The sequence below is a fragment of the Schistocerca serialis genome, chromosome 5 (assembly GCF_023864345.2).
Source record: "Schistocerca serialis cubense isolate TAMUIC-IGC-003099 chromosome 5, iqSchSeri2.2, whole genome shotgun sequence".
Taxonomy (NCBI): domain Eukaryota; kingdom Metazoa; phylum Arthropoda; class Insecta; order Orthoptera; family Acrididae; genus Schistocerca; species Schistocerca serialis.
Window position 1 is genome coordinate 38,066,286 of NC_064642.1, and position 20,067 is coordinate 38,086,352.

A 20,067-nucleotide genomic window follows, 5' to 3' on the forward strand; every position below is an offset into this window, starting at 1 on the left:
CAGACACTCTACTTAGCTCTGTACCAAGGGTCTGCAATTAGTCATGCCATTGGTGCTACAGTTGGTGAATCTGCCTTCATCTCTCAAATAAGACTGGTGGTCTTTACCAATTCAAACAGCTGTCCAAAACCAGAGAGAATTTGTTCTGCTCCAAAACACACACCAATAGTTCCAACATGAGCCACCACCTGTAGTTGGCTGTACCTTATGCTCTTCAACGCATCCGGAAGCTCATTTTCCGCATCTGGGATGGCTGCTTCTGGTATGCACATGGAGTCCACACTGGATTTCTCCCCTTCCTTGGCACTCATATGCCTATGAGGTCTCATTATGAGCCCAACATTGTTGGGCTCCCATCTACCAGTAATGCCCCCCTCCACCCCCCTATGAATTCCCAGACCTTGAAGGCTTCTAAAACAGGGCAAGCGACTGCATCTGGCTCAGGATCTGTATCAGCCACAGATAGTGCCTGAAACCATTTTGTCAGGTAAACTGGGGAGGTCTTATAATCGCCCTCCACACTTCAGGGTGGAAAGTCTTTCACTGTCTGCCACACCTCGAAATAACTTCCCTCTCGACCACGGGCAAGGGGTCAACCTCAGTGTGGGTAGAGCCAGGGCAGTCACAGCAGTAGATCAATCAGGATACGTGGTATGTACTGGACATCTCTTGGATCCCCACATCTGGCCTCCCATAGTGATCCCTATTGGCAGCATCCTTAACCTGTGTGGTTGAAGCCAGCTCTGCCTGGAGCTGTGAGCAAAGGGTCGCCAACTCAGTTCGCATCTGAACACAGTAATCACAGTCCCTGTCTATACTGAAGACATCATAGCTATACACTAGACAGTTATTAAAGCAAGGAACTGTAACTACTAGATACACAGATGTGCAAGAAATTTAAGAATTTAAACTAAAATGCAGACAGTTAGGTCCCTGGAAAAATAAGTTCACCTTTTCTCAGTTCAACATGACCTCATATGATACGGAATTACATTGGTGTATGAAAACTCATTTCAACTTTCAAACAAATTATTTATCTCCACAAACATGCAGAAACTACTCCACATTATTTGGATCTCTCGTGTGCCACTTATCTTGTTGGCAGGGCAACCTTTAAATCTTGCATCCAAAGTTTACATTGATTAACTTGTATTTATGTCGATGTCATCTCTCTGTGGTATTCTGTTCATACTTGCGCACAATTTTACATATCAAGCTACTGTCAACGGTGTTACCATTTTGATGTCTACTAACCAAACTGTTAAGAGTCCAAAATAATTTCTTATACCGTGATAAGTAGTGCACAGTATACTCAAATCCACTGTGGAGAAGTAACCTATTGTTTACTCTTGCATTGAATAGTTTGTTCATATTTTCATTCAAAATTTTTTCTCTCTCTCATTATTTTTGTGTAAATGGTATCCCCTGCTCTTTCCTGCAAAGGGAGCTGTAGTTAGGAAAGTTATATTCTCAGGTGCATAACCTCTAGTTTTAAAGGTTACTAAGAATTGTATGTATGGGAAGTATGTTTAGTTCTTCATAGATGTAAATAAAAGAGGCATTTTTTCTCAGACAATTTTGGGTGAAAAAGTGAACAGATTTTGTTGTGAGACAACATGGAATATTCTCACTTCAGACCCTGTTGTTTCATGAAGTTCTAAAAGATGCCATGCTATATGTAGCCTTCAAAGCAGTGTCTTTAATGGAGGTGCATTCCAAGCAGAGAGCTGTCATCAAGTTTCTTTTGACGGAAAACCAGAGCATCACAGATATTCCTAAGTGCTTGCAAAATGTCTACAGAGACCTGACTGTGAACAAAAGCATGGTGAGTCATAGGGCAAGGTGTATGTCATCACTGCAACAAATCACACAAACCTGTCCAAGCACGCAGCTGTGACTCCTGCAATGTTGGAACTTGCGGTCACTCTAATTTGTGGTGATGAACAGATCACAATCAGGCAACTCACTGCGCAGTTGGACGACTCTCTTGGTAGTGCTGCCACACTCATCCACTAGTTGGGGTACTCAGAGGTGTGTGTCTGCTGGGTTCCTTGTAGCGTAACAGAAGACCATAAAGAGCAACAAAGGACCAAGTGTGCGGAACTGCTTGTGTGTTACGAGGCTGATTGTCACAATTTTTTGTCAAACATTGTCACAGGCAATGAAACATGGGTTCATCACTTTGAACTGGAAACAAGCAATCCAGGGAGTGGCACCACACCACCTCTCCTCCAAAGAAAAGCCACACCCTCAGCTGGTAAAGTCAATGCAATGTTCTTCTGGGACTCTGAATGGCTTATTCTGTTTGATTTCCTCCCTCATGGTGCAACGGTCAACTCTGAAGTGTATTGTGCTACTCACGGGAAGCTGAACATATGACTTCAGCATGTTCGTTGCCACAAAAATGCGAATGGACTTTTCCTCCACGACAGCGTAAGGTCTCACACAAGTCTGTGCCCACACTGCCCCCCCCCCCCCCCCCCTCCCAAGAGGAACACACAAAATTTCATTGGACTGTTCTTCCTCATACACCCTATTGTCAGTACCTTGCACGTTCTGACTTCCATCTGTTTGGCCCAATGAAGGATGCACTCCATGGGAAGCAGTACATGGATGATGGGGAGGTTATTGATATAGCAAGATGTTGTCTTCAACATCAATCAGTAGACTGGTACCATGTGGGCATATAGGGCTCCCAGTAAGAGGGCATTAGGCCAAAGCATTGAAGAGAGATTATGCTGAAAAATAGAATTTTGTAACCTAAAGAGTGGGGATTAATACATTGCATTGAAATCCTGAATAAAGCCAACCTGCTTTCAGAAAAAAATGTGTTGTGTTATTTGTATGAGCCAGCATTGTCAGTTAGCCATATGGCATGTTCTGTCTGGTTCATTACTGTTTCCTTTACATCTTGTCATGTTTTCAGTATTAGGTAGGTAGGTAGTTATGTAGCTAGTTAGTTACATGTTTCTTAGAGCATTTGAATGAGTGTCTACATGATTAGTTTATACATGATTAGTGTTAACATTAAAGAACATTATAATTTTTAGCCCTACTCATGCAAGTACATTTATTTATTAATTTTTTAAAAAATATGGTATTCCCCAAGAATTCATTAGTAAAAGACAGATTAGTAAAAGACAGATCAAAATAATTAGTTATTTCTCATAGCAACATCTTTGATTGTAAAGATGTAAATGAAACACTGACCATTTAATTGGATAGATAAAAAATCTACTCACCAAGCGGCGGCAGAACAACCATCTTTTATGTGTGTGTTCTGTCACGGCTTGGTGAGTTGGTTTTTTTTACCTATTCAGTCAAATAATTTTGTAATAATTGATTGTTTTTGCTGTTTGTAATAATTGATTGTTTTTGTTGTTTATAAACAATGAACATTGTTTTATAATGTTGCAGCTTCTTCAAGCTAATCCTGATACACCAATGAGCAAGTTGTATGGTGCTGCTCATCTTCTTAGATTATTTGGTTAGTATTTTATCATAACTTAACATTGTATGAGTATGTAGATAATTTGTTTCTAATGGTCATTTAAATAATAGTTTTTATTGTCCACAGTGTGTTCTAAAAGTAACGTAGGGGCTATAACTGTGAATAACTTTCTATATTTATCATTTTTTTCCATGGGTATTTCATAGACTTAAAGATCATTGATAGGAAATTGTTTACAGTTGTGTGTAGAATAAACAAAAGTGGGAGAAAAGAATAAATGGTCATTCAGTTATAACTAAAGATTAAATGTCCTTCGCCATATTGCTGTTGTTGTTGTGGTCTTCAGTCCAGAGACTGAGGTCTCCTTAGTACGCTATCCTGTTTGAGCCTCATCCATCTCCAAATAACTACTGCAACCTACATCCTTCTGAATCTGCTTAGTGTATTCATCTCTTAGTCTCCCTCTCCTAATTTTATCCTCCATGTGTCCCTCCAATATTAAATTGGTGATCCCTTGATGGCTCAGTATGTGCCCTACTGACTGATCCCTTCTTCTAGCCAAGTTGTGCCACAAATTCCTCTTCTCCCCAATTACACTTAGTACCTCCTCATCAGTTATGTGATCTACCCATCTAATCTTCAGCATTCTTCTGTAGCACCACATTTCAAAAACTTCTATTCTCTTCTTGTCTAAACTAGTTATTGTCCATGTTTCACTTCCATACATGGCTCACTCCATACAAATACTTTAGAAAAAAAAAAAAACCTTCTGACACTTAAATTTATACTCGATGTTAATAAATTTCTCTTCTTCAGAAACGCTTTCTTTGCCAGAGTCAGTCTAGATTTTATATCCTCCCCACTTCGACCATCATCAGTTATTTTGCTTCCCAAATAGCAAAACTCATTTATTACTTTAAGTGCATCATTTCCTAATCTAATTCCCTCAGCATCACCTGATTTAATTTGATGCATTCCAGTATCCTCATTTTCCTTTTGTTGATGTTCATCCTCCTTTCAAGACACTGTCCATTCCATTCAGCTGCTCTTCCATGTCCTTTACTGTCTCTGACAGAATTACAGTGGCATCGGCAAACCTCAAGGTTTTTATTTCTTTGCCATGGATTTTAATTCCTATTCCAAATTTTTCTTTTGTTTCCTGTACTGCTTGCTGAGTATATAGATTGAATAACATTGGAGATAGGCTACAACCCTGTGTCACTCCCATCTCAACGACTACTTCCCTTTTGTGCCTCTCAACTTGTAACTGCCATTTGGTTTCTGTACAAATTGTAAATAGCCTTTCGCTCCCTATGTTTTACCCTGCCACCTTCAGAATTTGAAAGAGAGTATCCCAGTCACCATTGTCACCAGCCCTCTCTTAAGTCCACAAATGCCTTTCCTTAACTTGTCTTCTGAGATAAGTCTTTAGGGTCAGTATTGCCTCGTGTGTTCCAACATATTGCTATAATGGATAAAAGATAAAATGTGGTCGACACCGTGTATATCATTCACTAAAACAGCAGAAACTCAGACAGCAAACATGAATTAGAACATAAGTGGTTAAAAAAAGGGAATTCCATCAAGAAATGGCAAAAACAAATGGCGATCACTAAAAAGACAGTGCCCAATATGCAACCTATACTCCATTCACCGAAACAAGAGACGTACTGTAAACACGGCAAGGCGCGTGACCACAGCACTGCCATCGAGGGGTGTACAAGGCAGGGGCGTCAGAAATTAAAAAATGAAAGTCGTGTTTTTTATAATTTGGTACCTGAACGTGATAAAGTGATCCGAGAACTGCCTTCAGACACCTTTTTTTTACATTACATTAAAATTTATTGTCACTGAAAAAGAGAAATATTTAAGCTTTCAGGAAAAGCGGTTTTTTCGCGATACTCTATATTTATCACACCATATCTCCTAAACTGTGTGTCGCACAGCAAAATAATTTTATAATTGCCTTCAGTACTATCAGTTGATGACGTCTGCAAATTTTCTGCCCAGTAGAGTCAGTAATAGTGAAGTAATAAATTAAAATCTCACATGTGATGCAGAACTTTTACCAAATCATCATCAGAAATATAGTAAGCGACAAACTTTTCCCCTTTAAATTTTTTTGTGGGGGTGTAAGCGAGAAAAGTTTCAGAAAGGTTTTAATTTAATTTTGGAGTTTGTTCAAATGCGATGGGTGCAACCGTTTGTCCTTTATGAGCGATGCATTGTGCGGTTCGCAGGCGTGGCGCTCAGTCAGTATGGCTGTCTCAGTTGCAGGCGTGAGCTCGTTAGTGGGTGTTGTACAGCGGTGATTTCAGGATATCTTAAGTTCATCTGTAAAGATGCTTGAAAGACTAGTTGTTGATTATTAGAGTAAGTATATGTGTTTGTAGTCACGCTGAGCATTCACTGTTTATGTGCGCATCCAATAGCATCGCATGGTTTCTTATTTTATACATTCACTTATTTCATTAGCATCACATACGGCTGTCCTCATTATGTCATCCACGGATTCAGCGAGCGAGGTCGACGTGTCAGTTCTGAGTCCACCAAAGAAGCGAGCAGAGAAGAAATCATTAACTTCTTCTGAGAAGCACATGGTGCTTAATGTGTATAAAACGGAACTGTTACATCCAGAGCAGTTTACGAGTGACATTGTTTCGAAAACAGCTGCAGCTACAGGTGTTGGATGTTCAGCGTATCATGTGATAAATGAGTACATGGCCACACACTCTTTGAAGTCTCCCAAGAAAGGAAAATTACGATAGAAACTTTCTGAAAGTGTTGATGACTTCGATAGAAATGTGATACGAAGGAAAGTACACGATTTTTTTTTTTTTTTTTTTTCGTAACGAATTGCCAACAATTGACAAAGTGCTTACAGTTGTGAACGAAGATGCAGATCTGGGCAATTTTCGTAGAACTACATTTTATAAGTTATTGAGAGAAATGAATTTCAAATATGTCCAGTGTGGGCACGATAGCATGCTAATAGACAGGGATGACGTCATTTTATGGAGGCGGCGTTATCTTCGAACCATTAAACGGTTGAGAGATGAAGGCAGACCCCCTTACTATTTGGACGAGATGTGGGTGAATGCAGGACATACCCGAAGTTACGTTTGGGTAGATGACACTATAAATTCCTCAAAACAAGTGTTTCTGTGCAGATTATCCACCGGAAGCAAGGGCCCATCAGGTAAAGGGAAACGTCTGATTATCGCACACATTGGCAGCAAAGCAGGGTTCGTTGAAGGATGTTTGTGGACTTTCAAATCCAAGAAAAGTGGAGATTATCATGAGGAGATGTGCGCCGAACCCTTCAAGAAGTGATTTCAAGATGTTCTTCCTCGGCTTCAGGAAAATGCACTTATTGTTCTTGATAACACGCCGTACCTCTCCCGGAGAAAAGAAAAAGTTCCCAATGCAAATTCCAATAAGCACGAAATATCAGAGTGGCTAAAATCTAAAAACATCGATTTTGAAGTCGTATGTTGAAGAAAGAACTTTTAGATATAGTTAAAAATCACAGAACAGCGCACAGCGAATATGCAATAGATGAAATGGCGAAGAATGGAGGGAGAACTGTTCTCAGAATTCCTCCGTACCACTGTGAATTAAACGCCATCGAGTTAGTGTGAGCCAGAATCAAAGGCTATGTTGCAGCGAAAAACAAAACAAACAAAATGACTGAAGTTAAAGTACTGCTAGAAGAAGCAGTAAGAACAGTGACTGCAGAGGATTGGAACAAGTACTTCCTCCATGTCGTAGAAAAAGTGGCAACTCATATGTGGAAATTAGACTGCATTATAGAGGGAAGAGAGGAGCAGTTTGTTATAAACCTCAATGAAAACAGTTCAAGTTTAACAGAGTGAACCTTGTTTCGTCCTTTATCATTATTATTACTGGTATTGTTATTAAAATGAACAAGTAATTGTGTTTGAATGGAGCATTTTGTTAGCAACCTGAATGAAAATAAATCTGCTTCGACAGAATGAACTCAGTTTAGCATTATTTTAACATTATTGTTAAATTTATTTCGTACATTGTTGCCCAGGTTTCTCACGGTCCGCTGTGACAGCTCGGCAGCCAGCCGAACGCTGCCAGCTGCAAAGCGTGCGCCAAGGATTTTCCACACCCCCACGTATCACGTGAACACCGAATGCTTTATCTGGAAACGAGCGTAGTCGCTCACGTGACACTGTTTCTGTTTTGTCCCAGCTCTCGGTGAATAGACTTTAGGTAAAATGATGTCCTAGCGGCGAGAGAGCTGAGAGGAGGTTGGCCAAGCTGCAGGAAGAGGTTTAATTCGCCGGAGCTTGTTCCCATAAAGGGAAGACCAGTGGTGACGGCAAAGTGACACCATCTGCTGACAGATGGCAACGCAGAGATCATCGGAGGGAATGGAAGAACTAGCAGGCTGAAGTATGAGGACTGCAGCGTTGGCAGCATCATCAGTGGCCTCGTTTCCTGTCAGACCAATGTCTCACATAACCAGCACAGTTGCTAGATCAAGACTTAGCAAGTGAATGCTTTCTTGAACCTGTTGCACTAAGGGGTGGACAGTGTACAGCACACTGAGGCTTTGAAGGACACTGAGAGAGTTGGAGCAAATGGTGCAATTGAAAAGCCATTGTTGCCAGATGTACTGCCTGGCCAGATATAGAGCTAAGAGCTCTTCTGTAAATACTGAGGTGTTTCAGAAGCTGATACCAAAAATCGTCGGTGCCAATGACAAAGGCACACCCGACACCACGGTCATTCCAAGAACCATCAGTATACACGAAGGTACTATTGCGAAGTTCTGTGCGAAGGTGGAGAAACTTACCGCAATAGAGCAAGTCTGGAGTAGTGTCCTTAAGGAAGTGAATGTAGTCCAAGATGAACACAGGCTGCCGCACAAAGGCAAGGCAAGTGAAGGGTTGACACCCATCGGGAAAGTGGCAGGTAGTTTGAAGTTAAGCTAATGGAGCAATAGCTAAAAGCAAACTCTAGGAGGTAACAGAGAAGAGGTACTCACCCCGTACTAGTGATCAAAGGGGACATCGAAGGAAGAGGCATTGCATGGGTGGCCAGGCATGGCAGACAAACGGCATGCATATCTGCTGAGGAAAACTTCACATCGGTATGACAGTGAGAGTTTGGCAGTTCCTGCATACAGACTCCCAACTGGGCTAGAGTAAACAGTGCCAGTGACCAAGCGGATGCCTCAGTGGTGGATTGTATTGGCACAGTGTAAGATGGATGGACATGCAGATGCATAAATGAAACACCCATATTCTAGTTTCGAACTGGCAAGGGGTCGGTGCAAATGGAGGAGGGTGGTCCGATCCACTCCCCAGGAAGTACTGCTGAGAACACACAGGACATTGAGGGACTGGGTACAGTGGGCAGCCAGGTAAGACGTTTGGGAGGACCAGGAAAGTTCCTATCAAGCATGAGCCCCAGGAATTTTGTAATTTCAACAAACAGAAGAGCAACACATCCTAGATGTAAAGACAGTGGCAGAAACCCATAGTGCTGCCAGAAATTCATATAAATGGTTTTGTCAGTGGCAAAGCGAAAGCCATTGTCTGTGCTCCACGCGGAAAGACAACTAAGACGGTGCTGAAGATGTCGCTCAAGGAGACAGGTCTGTGGAGAACTGCAATTGGTAGAAAATCATCAATGAAAAGGGAGCCGGTGAAGTCCGGTGAGAGACGGGCCATCAGAGGGTTAATGATGGTAGCAAAGAGGACTGCACTCAGGACGGAACCCTGAAGCACACAGTTTTTCTGGATAAAGGTGTCTGAAAGGCAGGACCCATATGTATCTTGAAAACACTGTCTTTCAAAAATTCCTGAAGGAAGTGGGCTGACAGCCTCGGAAGCCCCACTTGTAGAGAGTACAGAGGACACCAGTCCTCCAGCAGGTATCTTAAGCTTTCTCCGGGGGGGGGGGGGGGGGGGGGGGGGGACATGGGCACAGTATGGTATTTCCACAGTAAACTGTTCATGGCGTGTTGACAAAGTGACCACTGCAAAACGGCGAACCTGAAATCCCTATTGTGCTGTGGTTAATAAATTATGAAACTCGAGCTACCATACCAGCTGGGCATGAATCATACATTCCATCACCTTGAAAACACAGCTGGTGAGAGAAATGGGGCAGTAGCTAGAAGAAGGTGTTTGTCATCAGCGGACTTAGGTGTGGGTATGACAATAGCTGTACGTCAGACAATGGCTTCATGCCAGCATCTGGGAAATGTGCCATCTGCCCCAGATGTGATTGTATGTATGAAGGAGAAAGTGCTTGCCCACAAGAGAAAGGTGCTGCAACACCAGAATGTGAACATCGTCCAGCCATGGGGCGGACAATTGGGATGAAGGAAGAGCGTGATCTACCTCCCTCATATTAAAATCGGCATTGTAGCACTCACGATTCTGAGAAGAGAATGGTATCACCTGAGCCTCTTCCACTCGTTTCCGATGGAGGAAGGCATGGTGATAGTGGGTGGAGCTCGAAATCTCAACAAAATAGCAGCCCGAGGTATATGTGATAGCAATATAGTCCACTATGTCATCATCTGCTATGGTCAGGCTGGAAATTGGGGAATGAACCTTGATCCCAGAGAGCTGTCGGAGGTTGGCCCAAATGACGGAAGAGGGAATGGAACAGGTAAAAGAACTCGTAAATGAAACCCAGCTAGCTCTTTTGCTATCCCGAAGAACATGACGACACTGTGCATGCAACTGTTTATGTCGAATACTATTTGCCATTGCAGGATGACAGTTAAAAGACATGGAGAGCTAGTCCGTGTGAAATGTGTCGCAGCAAACCTCTGTGGGCTGGGACACAGCACGGTAAAGATGAAGGGCGAGGAATGACAAACCTCAGTGCATCAAAGGACTGGGACACAGCACGGTAAAGATGAAGGGCGAGGAATGAAGGGTTCTGCAGCAGTAAAGATAGCATTGGTAAGGTACTCTATCTGGTTAACACAACTGGGGAAAAGTTGTTCGTTGAAGGTCGCCAGGGAGGAGTAAAGCTTCCAGTCTCCTTTGGAAAGCTGCCATTTGGGTTTGCACTTAGGTGCAGTCAGAGTCAGCAAACGGATAGCACGTGGGAAATGGTTGCTCGAGTATGTGTCGGACCACTCGAGATGACGGGCAAGCTGGGCAGTGCAGAATGAGAGGTCCAAATGGGAATATTGTGTATGAAGTCTGAAAGAAATGTGGATGCTCCAGTGTTAAGGCAGATGAGGTTGAGTTGATTTAGAAGGTCAGCCAATAGGTTCTGGGAGAGCCTCAGAGGGGATGGTGTGCATTAAAGTCTCCACCCAACAAAAAGGGGTGACGGAGTAGCCGAACAAGCTGGAAGAAGTCTGCCCTAGTAACACTGGAGGCCGGGGGGATGTAAACATACAAAGGGAAAAGGTGAAGAGAAGAAGGAAAATGCAGACTGCAAAAGCTTGCAGCCGGATATTTATGGAAATGGTTTGACTATGAATGTCATCCCAGATGAGCAGAATAACTCCCCCATGATATGGAATGATGTCCTTGGGGGGGAAGGTCAAAGTGGACAGGAAAGAAATGCGAAAGGTCAAAGTGATCTTGAGACACAATTTTGTTTCCTGGAGGCAGAGAACAAGTGGCTGCTGTAATTTCAAGAGCAGCCATATTCCTCCTTATTGGATCTAAGGTCATGAGCGTTCCACTGAAGGAGAGTTATTACGAATAAGGAGGAAGAGGGAAAAATGAAGGGGTGTCACCTTGGCAGCTGCCTAACGCCAGCCTTCAAAGACTCACTGCTATATGGCACAGAGGCTGGAGGATCCTGCTCCATGAGATCTACAAAGGTATTGTCATTCTCTTTCTGTCCGTCTGCAGAGTCAAGGGCAAAAAAACGGTTGGCAAGGCACACCAGTGACACAGAGGTTGGCCGGGTGAGGGTATCACGTGGTAGCACCATTGAAGAGGATCTCCGAGTTGGCGAAGGAGAAGACCCAGTGCCCTTACTTGATTTCTTGAAGCCTTTGCTGTTGGCAGATGACGATTCAGATGTTTGTAGGTTGGAGGGATGTAAAAAGTCTTTCCGTGAGTGTACCTTCTGTACTTCCTGGCCTGCCGGTTGTGTAGCAGATGTTTTCACCACTTCAGACGAAAATTTGGTTGCTCGTTGCACAGCTGGAGGAGAAGAAGACAGGGATGCTATCGTGACACTGGGCAATTTTACAACCACGGTACTGAATTTAAGGTTGCATGTCTGTGTGGCCATGTCCTTTGTGGAAGGAAATGCAGCAAGAACAGTACTTTAAGTGAAAATGCAGGGTTTCCCCTAGCCAGCAAGTTGCAAGCAACAGGGTAAGGCACTTTTTCCATCACCCAGATCTCCTGGGTGGCCCACTCACTGAGATACATCGGACAATCTTGGGACGAGGCTGCATGGTCATCATTGCAATTGATACAACAGGGAGGAGGAGGTGGACAATCACTCTTGTGAGCACCCCTATCACAAGTTACACATTTTTCCAGGTGTCAACAGTACAGTCAAGCGTCGTCGTAATGATGACACTGGTAGCAGCGTATCAGGTTCAGAATGTATGGTGGGACAATGATAACATCATAGCCTACTTTGATCTGTGATGGAAGCACTACTCTACCAAAAGTGAGAAAAAGAGTGTGTATGGGCACTAAGGATACATCTACCTTTTTCATCAGTCGATCAACTGCAATGAGCCCTGATCAGTCACGTAGTTTTGAATTATGTCTTGGTCAGACCATCGAGTAGCCTAATGTAAATAACACCGTGCAAAGAATTTAGCATTCGATAGGCCTCGACATGACCACGATAGCCGTGGAGAAGTGAAGCTGCAAGCAGTTGGTGTACGTGAGAATCACAAGTAGTCTCCAAAGTCAAAGTGCCATTGCATAGACGAGAGTAGGATTTCACATGGCTGGCAATTGCATCAACACCTTTCTCAATAATAAAAAACGGATTAACTGTAGCAAAGGACTGACCATCTTCAGTATGCGAAACCATGAGGAACCGAGGTGCAACTGGGAGAGTCTTTGAATGGTTTAGCCTCATTCTGTTTACTTTTAGTAGACATTGACTGAGAAGAAGTAGTTTGGCTCATTATGCGAAAATCCTCCATGATTACCAGTGTCTCTAATGGCACACTGCTTCCAACTGGATCCCACGCTCAGAGACAGACTCACCCATCTTAGGTGATTGTTCACACCTCAGGTCACACCTGACAGAGGGACCAATTGACAGTTTGGGAAGGTATTCTTAATTCAGGCAGTCACCCCTCCCTGGGCCTGGCCTGTACCAGGGAGTATGTGTGAACCCTACCTGTCTACTTGGGACTGGGAATTACATGTTAGCCAGTCACCTGTTACACGTCAGACGTATGGGCTGGCCTTCAGGAGCATGCAGAGAGGAAGAAGAAAAAGAGGAACGTCAAATGCGGAAGCAGAGGGAAGATAGGGGAGGGGGGGAGACTGGAGGGACTGTTCTGGTGTCAGGGTACTGAAAATGCAGAATGCATTCCTAAAAATATTCCAGACATGTTCCCCAAGGGAGAGGAAAAAGAATAGCAAGAGGATAGACATGCAGCATGGAAGGGAAAAGGTGCTGCAAAGGCTGGGCCCCTGTGTTATCTAAGCACAAACTCACTAAAGAGTGGTGAACTCCCTGGAGGCTCATGATTGTTGTGATCGTCATACACCGTTGTCAAACTATATTTAGTGTGTTTCACTGTTTGACCACTTATAATGCTAGTTGACACCTTTGCTCACTTTGCATTGCTCAAATGTTTTTGGTTTGAGAACAGCAGTAGTTATGTATTTTTTCGTGTTTAGCAAGAAGTTTTCAGAGAATTTATTCTCGTTGTCAAGTGCAAAATGTACATAAATATGTTTCACAAACAATCGGAATGATAGTTTGCGTGTGTATGATTTCCTGCATAGCTGAGGAGGCGTAGTATCTGATAAGCTCAAAGAGATGACTGCAGTGCAAGAGACACAGAACAACGCAAATGAAGACACCACACAAAATACTTATGTAAACATTTGCACTTGACTACGAGAATAAATTCTCAAAACGCATTGCGTAAGCATGAAAAAATGTGCAACTGGTACAGTGTTTCATTATTTAAATAATGAATGAGAGCTGCAGGCTTTCCCAAAATATCGGTTACGATGCATGAAATTAAGCCAGAAGTTCGTACTTCCCAGACAGTTACAGTTACATCAGTGGTTTTTATTGAATAATAAACCTTTACTAGATAATAAACAAGAACATTTTGTATTTCGATGCCTATCATGTACATACCTCACACAGGCAATGCAAAAATGAAAAATGGTTACATGTTCTTGTGACCATGCTCCAGTTTCAGAGACTTCGAATTTTCCTATGGAAACCACATCTTTATTGGTAGCTTTGCAGTACATTCAGAACCACACAGCAGTAGTTGTTAAGCTATACATGTCATGTGAAACAGGTGTATGCTCCCTGTCTTTCATTCAGTGATTTTATTAATCTCTCCAGTATCTCATCCATGAACTCCATCAATTCATTTATGCTTACTGAAGCTTTCAGTACACGTCTTAATATAATGGGCCTCCACACAACCACATGGTCTAAGGGTCACATAGTAGAGAGATTCCTCTTACCAAATCGTACTTGACTTTTTTGCGTAGGAACAGTGACAGAACTAAGCCCTATAACTGAATCAGAATCACCTATTGACCAACCACGTTGTTCTCCTGCAGTAACCAGTATTGCCTCAGGAGAAGTTGTGGAACCCATGACCTAAATGGTCGTGTGATCATGACCATTTAGGTAGATCTACCATACATCGGCAAGCTACATAAAATGTATTATCAGATGAGCCATATGAAAGGCGTATAGTGGACATATTGTAGTCAAACAACTGACCAGTGCTGAGAAAGTGATGGAACACGTCACAAGAGCCACGAGGGCTTTGGGATGCATTTATTCGAATCCAGAAGACAGTCAGTTCTATTGTGGATCAAGGAGTGACTATTAGTTATCAATGGCTCGGTAGTAATTCACTCAATAAGAACTTTGCAGAACATATGAAAGCTAGGCACATTATCTTAAGGGGAAGGGGGGGAGAGAGACTGGGACTATTTCATTTCAGAGCATTTAATTAAATTTTAAATATGTGGGAGCCAGTGAGGCAAATGGAAGAGGTAAACTATGTATGACAATAGAACCTCAAAATATGTAGGCCAGATAATGAAGAAATACTTCTACGTAGTAATGTTAGATGGCTGCCTGGATTCCACATCCCATTTCAAGAGGGTATCAACAGAGAGAGATTAGTTCCAGCAACCCTCAAGATTCATGTTACATTGGTGCTTCTGGAGTAGAGATTGGGATCTCCTTATGATAGGACAAATAAATAACACTCAGGAGCACAACTACACCAAGGGCTGTATGGAATGAACTGAGGTATGTCAAGACATAAAATCCCATACTTAAAGACTACCTCCTCATGATTTTAACCAAGTATCGCCTGGGGTAATGCGTTTATTTGTGAATGGAAACAACAATGTGTTGAAAAAGCTTGTGATACTACCTAGCATACAAATTCATCAAACAACACTAGGAATGAGTATTCCCATTATAGTGCTATCTTTTTGTGAATAATATATTAGGTTAGAGCTGGCAATATCCATTATCAGTGCTGAGTCCATAGTCAGGAGACCAGTCTAGTGATCCCTATTAGTAAGTTAATTTTTATTTGTTGCTTGTGGGATGACTGGTGCATTTAACATTTAAGCAGGCTAGAAGTAGTGATGAAAATCATTGGCTTTAAATGTTCTTCAGGGAAATGCCTCTTTGTAAATTTTAAATTTTCATTGTGAACATAACATATTTAATGAAGTCAGATCGATTGCTGCACACCATTCTCAATTTTAACAAGTCAGTAAAGTTCTTGGGCCTCATCTTCAGCAAGAAACAGGTTGCTAACTTGAAATATCTCTAGGTGAGAGATCCAAAGCCTCTAAACATCTGGTCTTACCTGGGCAGATGGATCTCTGTGATTAGCAGGTTTGTCATATTATCGCACAGAACCTCTCGAATGAGCTTTTCACTCTGCAGCGGAGTGTCTTGATAAGACACTTGCAGCGGAGTGTCTTGATACGACACTTCCTGGCAGATTAAAACTGTGTGCCGGACCGAGACTCGAACTCGGGACCTTTGCCTTTCGCGGGCAAGTGTTCTGCCTCTGAGCTACCTGAGTATGACTCACGATCTATCCTCACAGCAGGTAGGAGACGAGGTACTGGCAGAATTGAAGCTGTGAGGACGGATCGTGAGTCGTGCTCGGGTAGTTCAGATGGTAGAGCACTTGCCCACGAAAGGCAAAAGTCCCGGGTTCGTGTCTGGGTCCGGCACACAGTTTTAATCTGCCAGGAAGTTTCACAGAGCCTCTTGATTGTGAAAAGGAGTTGTAAGTACAAGCCACATATCCTGTTTGTTATTGGTTTTTGGTTGAGTGCACTTGAGACACAGCAGTTATATAAAAATACAAACATTTACTATGTAACAGTATTACAGTTTTATCACCAGCAAGCATTGTTTTTTGTCACGCACTGTTCTTTTGTAGGTTAATTCAAAAGTATGTGCCCTTCTTGTTATCTTAAGCAGTATGACAGTTCGCGCACCTCAGCTGTTACGGGTTGTCCAGCGTTGCAATATTTACTGTGATATTCGTATACTTTTATTTTTATAATGATGTAGTTTGTTTGTTAGTCTTACTTAACACGGTTTTTCTTGCTTGTAGATCTGAAAACGACTACAGCTTACATGCAAAATCAATCATTGTATGTGGAGAAAAAAATTGTTGACAGAACACAGTTTCACATTGACATCGCTGTGTTGTTTAGAAGGAGACATTTTATTTGAATTTTATTAGTGATGACAAAAAAATAGCAGTAGTGACTGCTGCTATGCCACAGGTTAACCAGTAGACAGGAGCAGTTATGCACAGCAGAAATTCCCACCATCCCCACAGTAGCATTGAAATTTCCTGTGGAGTGGAAACAAGTTTGAGGCACCTAGAAGTGCATCTTAGAACTCTTAGCAAATGAAAAGACAGCTTTTTTAGTACTTTTTGTTTAGTTATCAATTTCATTGGTTTCAGTGTTCCAGAACGTGACAGCAGCCTGATGATACATGTAGACGTAGAGGTAGACTTACCTTTGCTGTATTGGTGTTGTTTTCAGTGGAAAGGCCAGTTTGACCCTCCAGCTTTAAACTCAACGATTCTTCGATATCTCAAAATGTGTCCTGTCAACTGATCCCTTCATTCAGTCAAGTTCTGCCACAAATATCAAAAAATTTATAAATGTTTTATAATTTCAAAAATAATGGTCATATTTGCCTACAAAAGATACCATTGTATTATGCTGGTCCATAATACTTCTTGGAGATAAGAGTTTGTAATTGATTTTTTTTCTCTTTACTGATGCCATGTGGGTGATATCAGGAGTGTCCAAATGATAAGATATGAAATTTCGTAACAACCAAACTGTTTGAAATTTGCATATGCCATTTTAGGATAATGTAGTGAGACATCCGTGCAGTGGGAGCAACCGTTGTCAAGTACTGTGCCCTCAGCATCCAAGATCCGAGATACTCATCAAATTCCTTGAGCGTGGAAAAACGATTTTACAGTGACATGTACACTCTGTAGCCTACACATGACCATCAAGAGCAAATGACATGGGTTGCTTACGGAGGGAATGATTCTGCTCCTCAGGAACACGCATTTACACATCTCCGAGGTCACACAAAGTGTAATGGGTAATGGCCAAGTTCAGGGAGAGCAGCTTGAGCATCCATCCTACAAGCTGGGCATGTCTCTCTGTGACATCTGTGTATTTGATCCTTTGCCTTTCCTTTTTTTTTTTTTTTTTTTTTTATTAAAGCCACAGGAATTCTGGGAGCAGGGAATCTTGTGGCTCTGAAACAGTGGGATAGTTATGCTCAGGCCTTTGGTGATGACTTCTGAATAATGATTTCAGTTATAACCACAGTGTTTTGTATCTTTTCGTTTGAACACCCTTCATAAAAAGTTGCTCCGAAATGTTAATAAATGTATAGTAAATTCTTTTTACAATTTAGAGTTTTCACATACTTTATTGATATAAATTAATTTCAGCAATAGTGAATAACTGTCCAATGAGAGCCAGTGACAGCCATAAGAGTAATGAAACATATTAGAGTGGATTGCTCTTGTTTGTTTTGGCATTTGCGCTTTCATAGGCCCACATTTACAGAAATTTGAATCCCAGAGTAGTAGAAGTTCCCTCTTTTACTGCATGCAGGTGGTAACATTAGGATGCATGTGTGATTAAAAACTGAATGTTGTCTGTATAAATATAAGAAACAGTTATTTACACTGATTCACTTATGCACAGGAGCACCGGTGGCTGCTTAGTAATCTTCTATGATTTCTTGAAATTTGAGCTTCCTGGTGTGAATGTGTAGTATTTCGTGCAATAATTTAGGAGGGTGGTTTGAGGAAGTTCTTGGAATAACCACAAGAGGTCAGTGGTAGCACAACAAATTGTTCCCGTTGTATTCATTGGACTGTTGCCTATAAACATGTGCCACGTCAGTTTTCTTGGAAGAGAGCTGTGGCGGTGTCATGGCTCTGTTATTGTTCCCGCACAGTGATTTGTGAAGATGGAAAAAAATTGAGATTTGAGTAGTGATTAAGTACTTCCTAAAGAGAGGTATGAAGGCAAAGGACATTCATGCTGATTTCCAGAATACACTGGGGGACTCTACTCCATATTCAACTGTTGCCAAGTGAACTAATGAATTTAAATTTGGTCAGGAGAGCTTAGGTGATGATTCGTGCAGTGGTCAGCCAGGATGTGTCACTACTCGAGAAATCATTGCAAAAGTGCCCAAAATGGTCATGGAGGATTGCCAATTGAAAGTGCGTGAAATTGATCACGCTTGCCAGATGTCATCTGAAAGGGTATATCACATTTTAACTGAAGAATTAGAAATGAAAAATTAGACTCCAAAAATAACAAAGTATGCTGCTTAAAATTATCAACACGAAAAATAAATCTTTAGAATTGAATTTAGAATCTCTTTCTGAATAGCTTCTGTAAAAAAGATGATAAAGAACAATTTTTTCTTTCTTTACCTCTTCATCGCCCAAATTAAAAGCATCTCCTGCATTTCACAAGTACTATATATTAATGGGTTCCATCAACAGAAGAGCTGTGTTCGCTATGGCAGAAATGCTGGCTTAAAAAACCAGTGTTTGTTAGTTTGTACCTTCAGCCACTCATTTTCCCATACACACAAAATCTTTTCTCTTTGCTGGCACAACACCCAAGGCATTCCGTGTGGTGTCAGCTAGCTCATTTATTTGGATTCCCACGTGACCCAGTACCTATCGGAATGACACAGCCATCCCTTATCATTGTAGTCTGTGAAGAGCATCCTGTAAATTCTGCATGACTTCAGTGGATTTGCTGAAAGGTCTCAAGGATACAGGATATCGATGGAGAGATGAATATTATTTTACTGATGATACTTTACCTACTCAGATCATTTAGCACTGAATACGAAGATGGTTTGAAAAGTTCTCGGAACAGAATGAAAAAAAAAAGTACTTACATCATTAAAACTTTTTTTTTAATTTTTCAATTTAGTCTCCTTGCAGATTGATGCACTCTGTCCAACAATGTTCGAGTGCCTCGACCCCATCTCGAAAATGAGGTTCCTCCAGGCCTGCTATTCAGAAAGAGATTCTAAATTCAATTCTAAAGATTTATTTTTCATGTTGATAATTTTAAGCAGAATACTTTGTTATTTTTGGAGTCTAATTATCAATGTTCTTCTGTTTTACTGGAATGCTGGTACAATATGTTTTCTCTCCATTTCATTTATACGTGCTTCAGAGAATATGGGACAGACTACAAATTCAAAGATCCAAGGAAACAAGTATTATTTTTCTTTTTTTCTTTTCTGGTGAGGACTTGCATATGACATAGGTGCCTAGTCACACTGCGATTCAGAATCCTTGGCAAATGCTATGTCCCCCTGTAATTGGCTTGGTGAGTCCTAAGTTGGAGCAAGTCAAGGACATAGCATCTCAAATAGGACCATGTGTAGTAAAGTAGCTGTAGGTTGAAAACAGTTTCACTTACTATGGTGTTAAACCCTGTTATAATGTACTCCAACCTAATGAGCATGGTCAACAACAACTAAACAAATAGTTACAGGAATATATGAACCATTGATTAAATCACAGACTCCTTCTTTTAAACCTGACAGATGTGATATGCAATCCTTAACCATGTCAAGTTTCTTATACCCATAGGAAAAGAATCAGTATGTGAATCGACTTATTACCTTTGTTACTTGGCTCATGACTAACAAAAACTGTGCTCATTTCCAGCAGAAACTGCAACCTTTGCTTCTCTCATAACCAAAATGGTATGCACACAAAGCTGTTGCCAGGACTCATTAACAGAAAATTAGATAATTATGTGGAGGATTTTTTTAAAATCTTACAGCTCAAAACATGTATTTAACATGCATGGGCAATGTTACAGTAATTACATTTA

At 41.5% G+C, this 20,067-nt stretch overlaps 1 protein-coding gene across 2 annotated transcripts in view; it reads left to right on the forward strand.

Moving 5' to 3' along the window:
• LOC126482307 (mortality factor 4-like protein 1) overlaps positions 1–20,067 on the forward strand; it is a 132,559-nt gene that overhangs the window by 96,371 nt on the left and 16,121 nt on the right. For both annotated transcript variants that reach the window (XM_050106340.1, XM_050106339.1), the window contains one exon: positions 3,418–3,487. In XM_050106340.1, the coding sequence (XP_049962297.1) occupies positions 3,418–3,487 (70 nt within the window). The remainder of the gene's footprint in view (positions 1–3,417; positions 3,488–20,067) is intronic.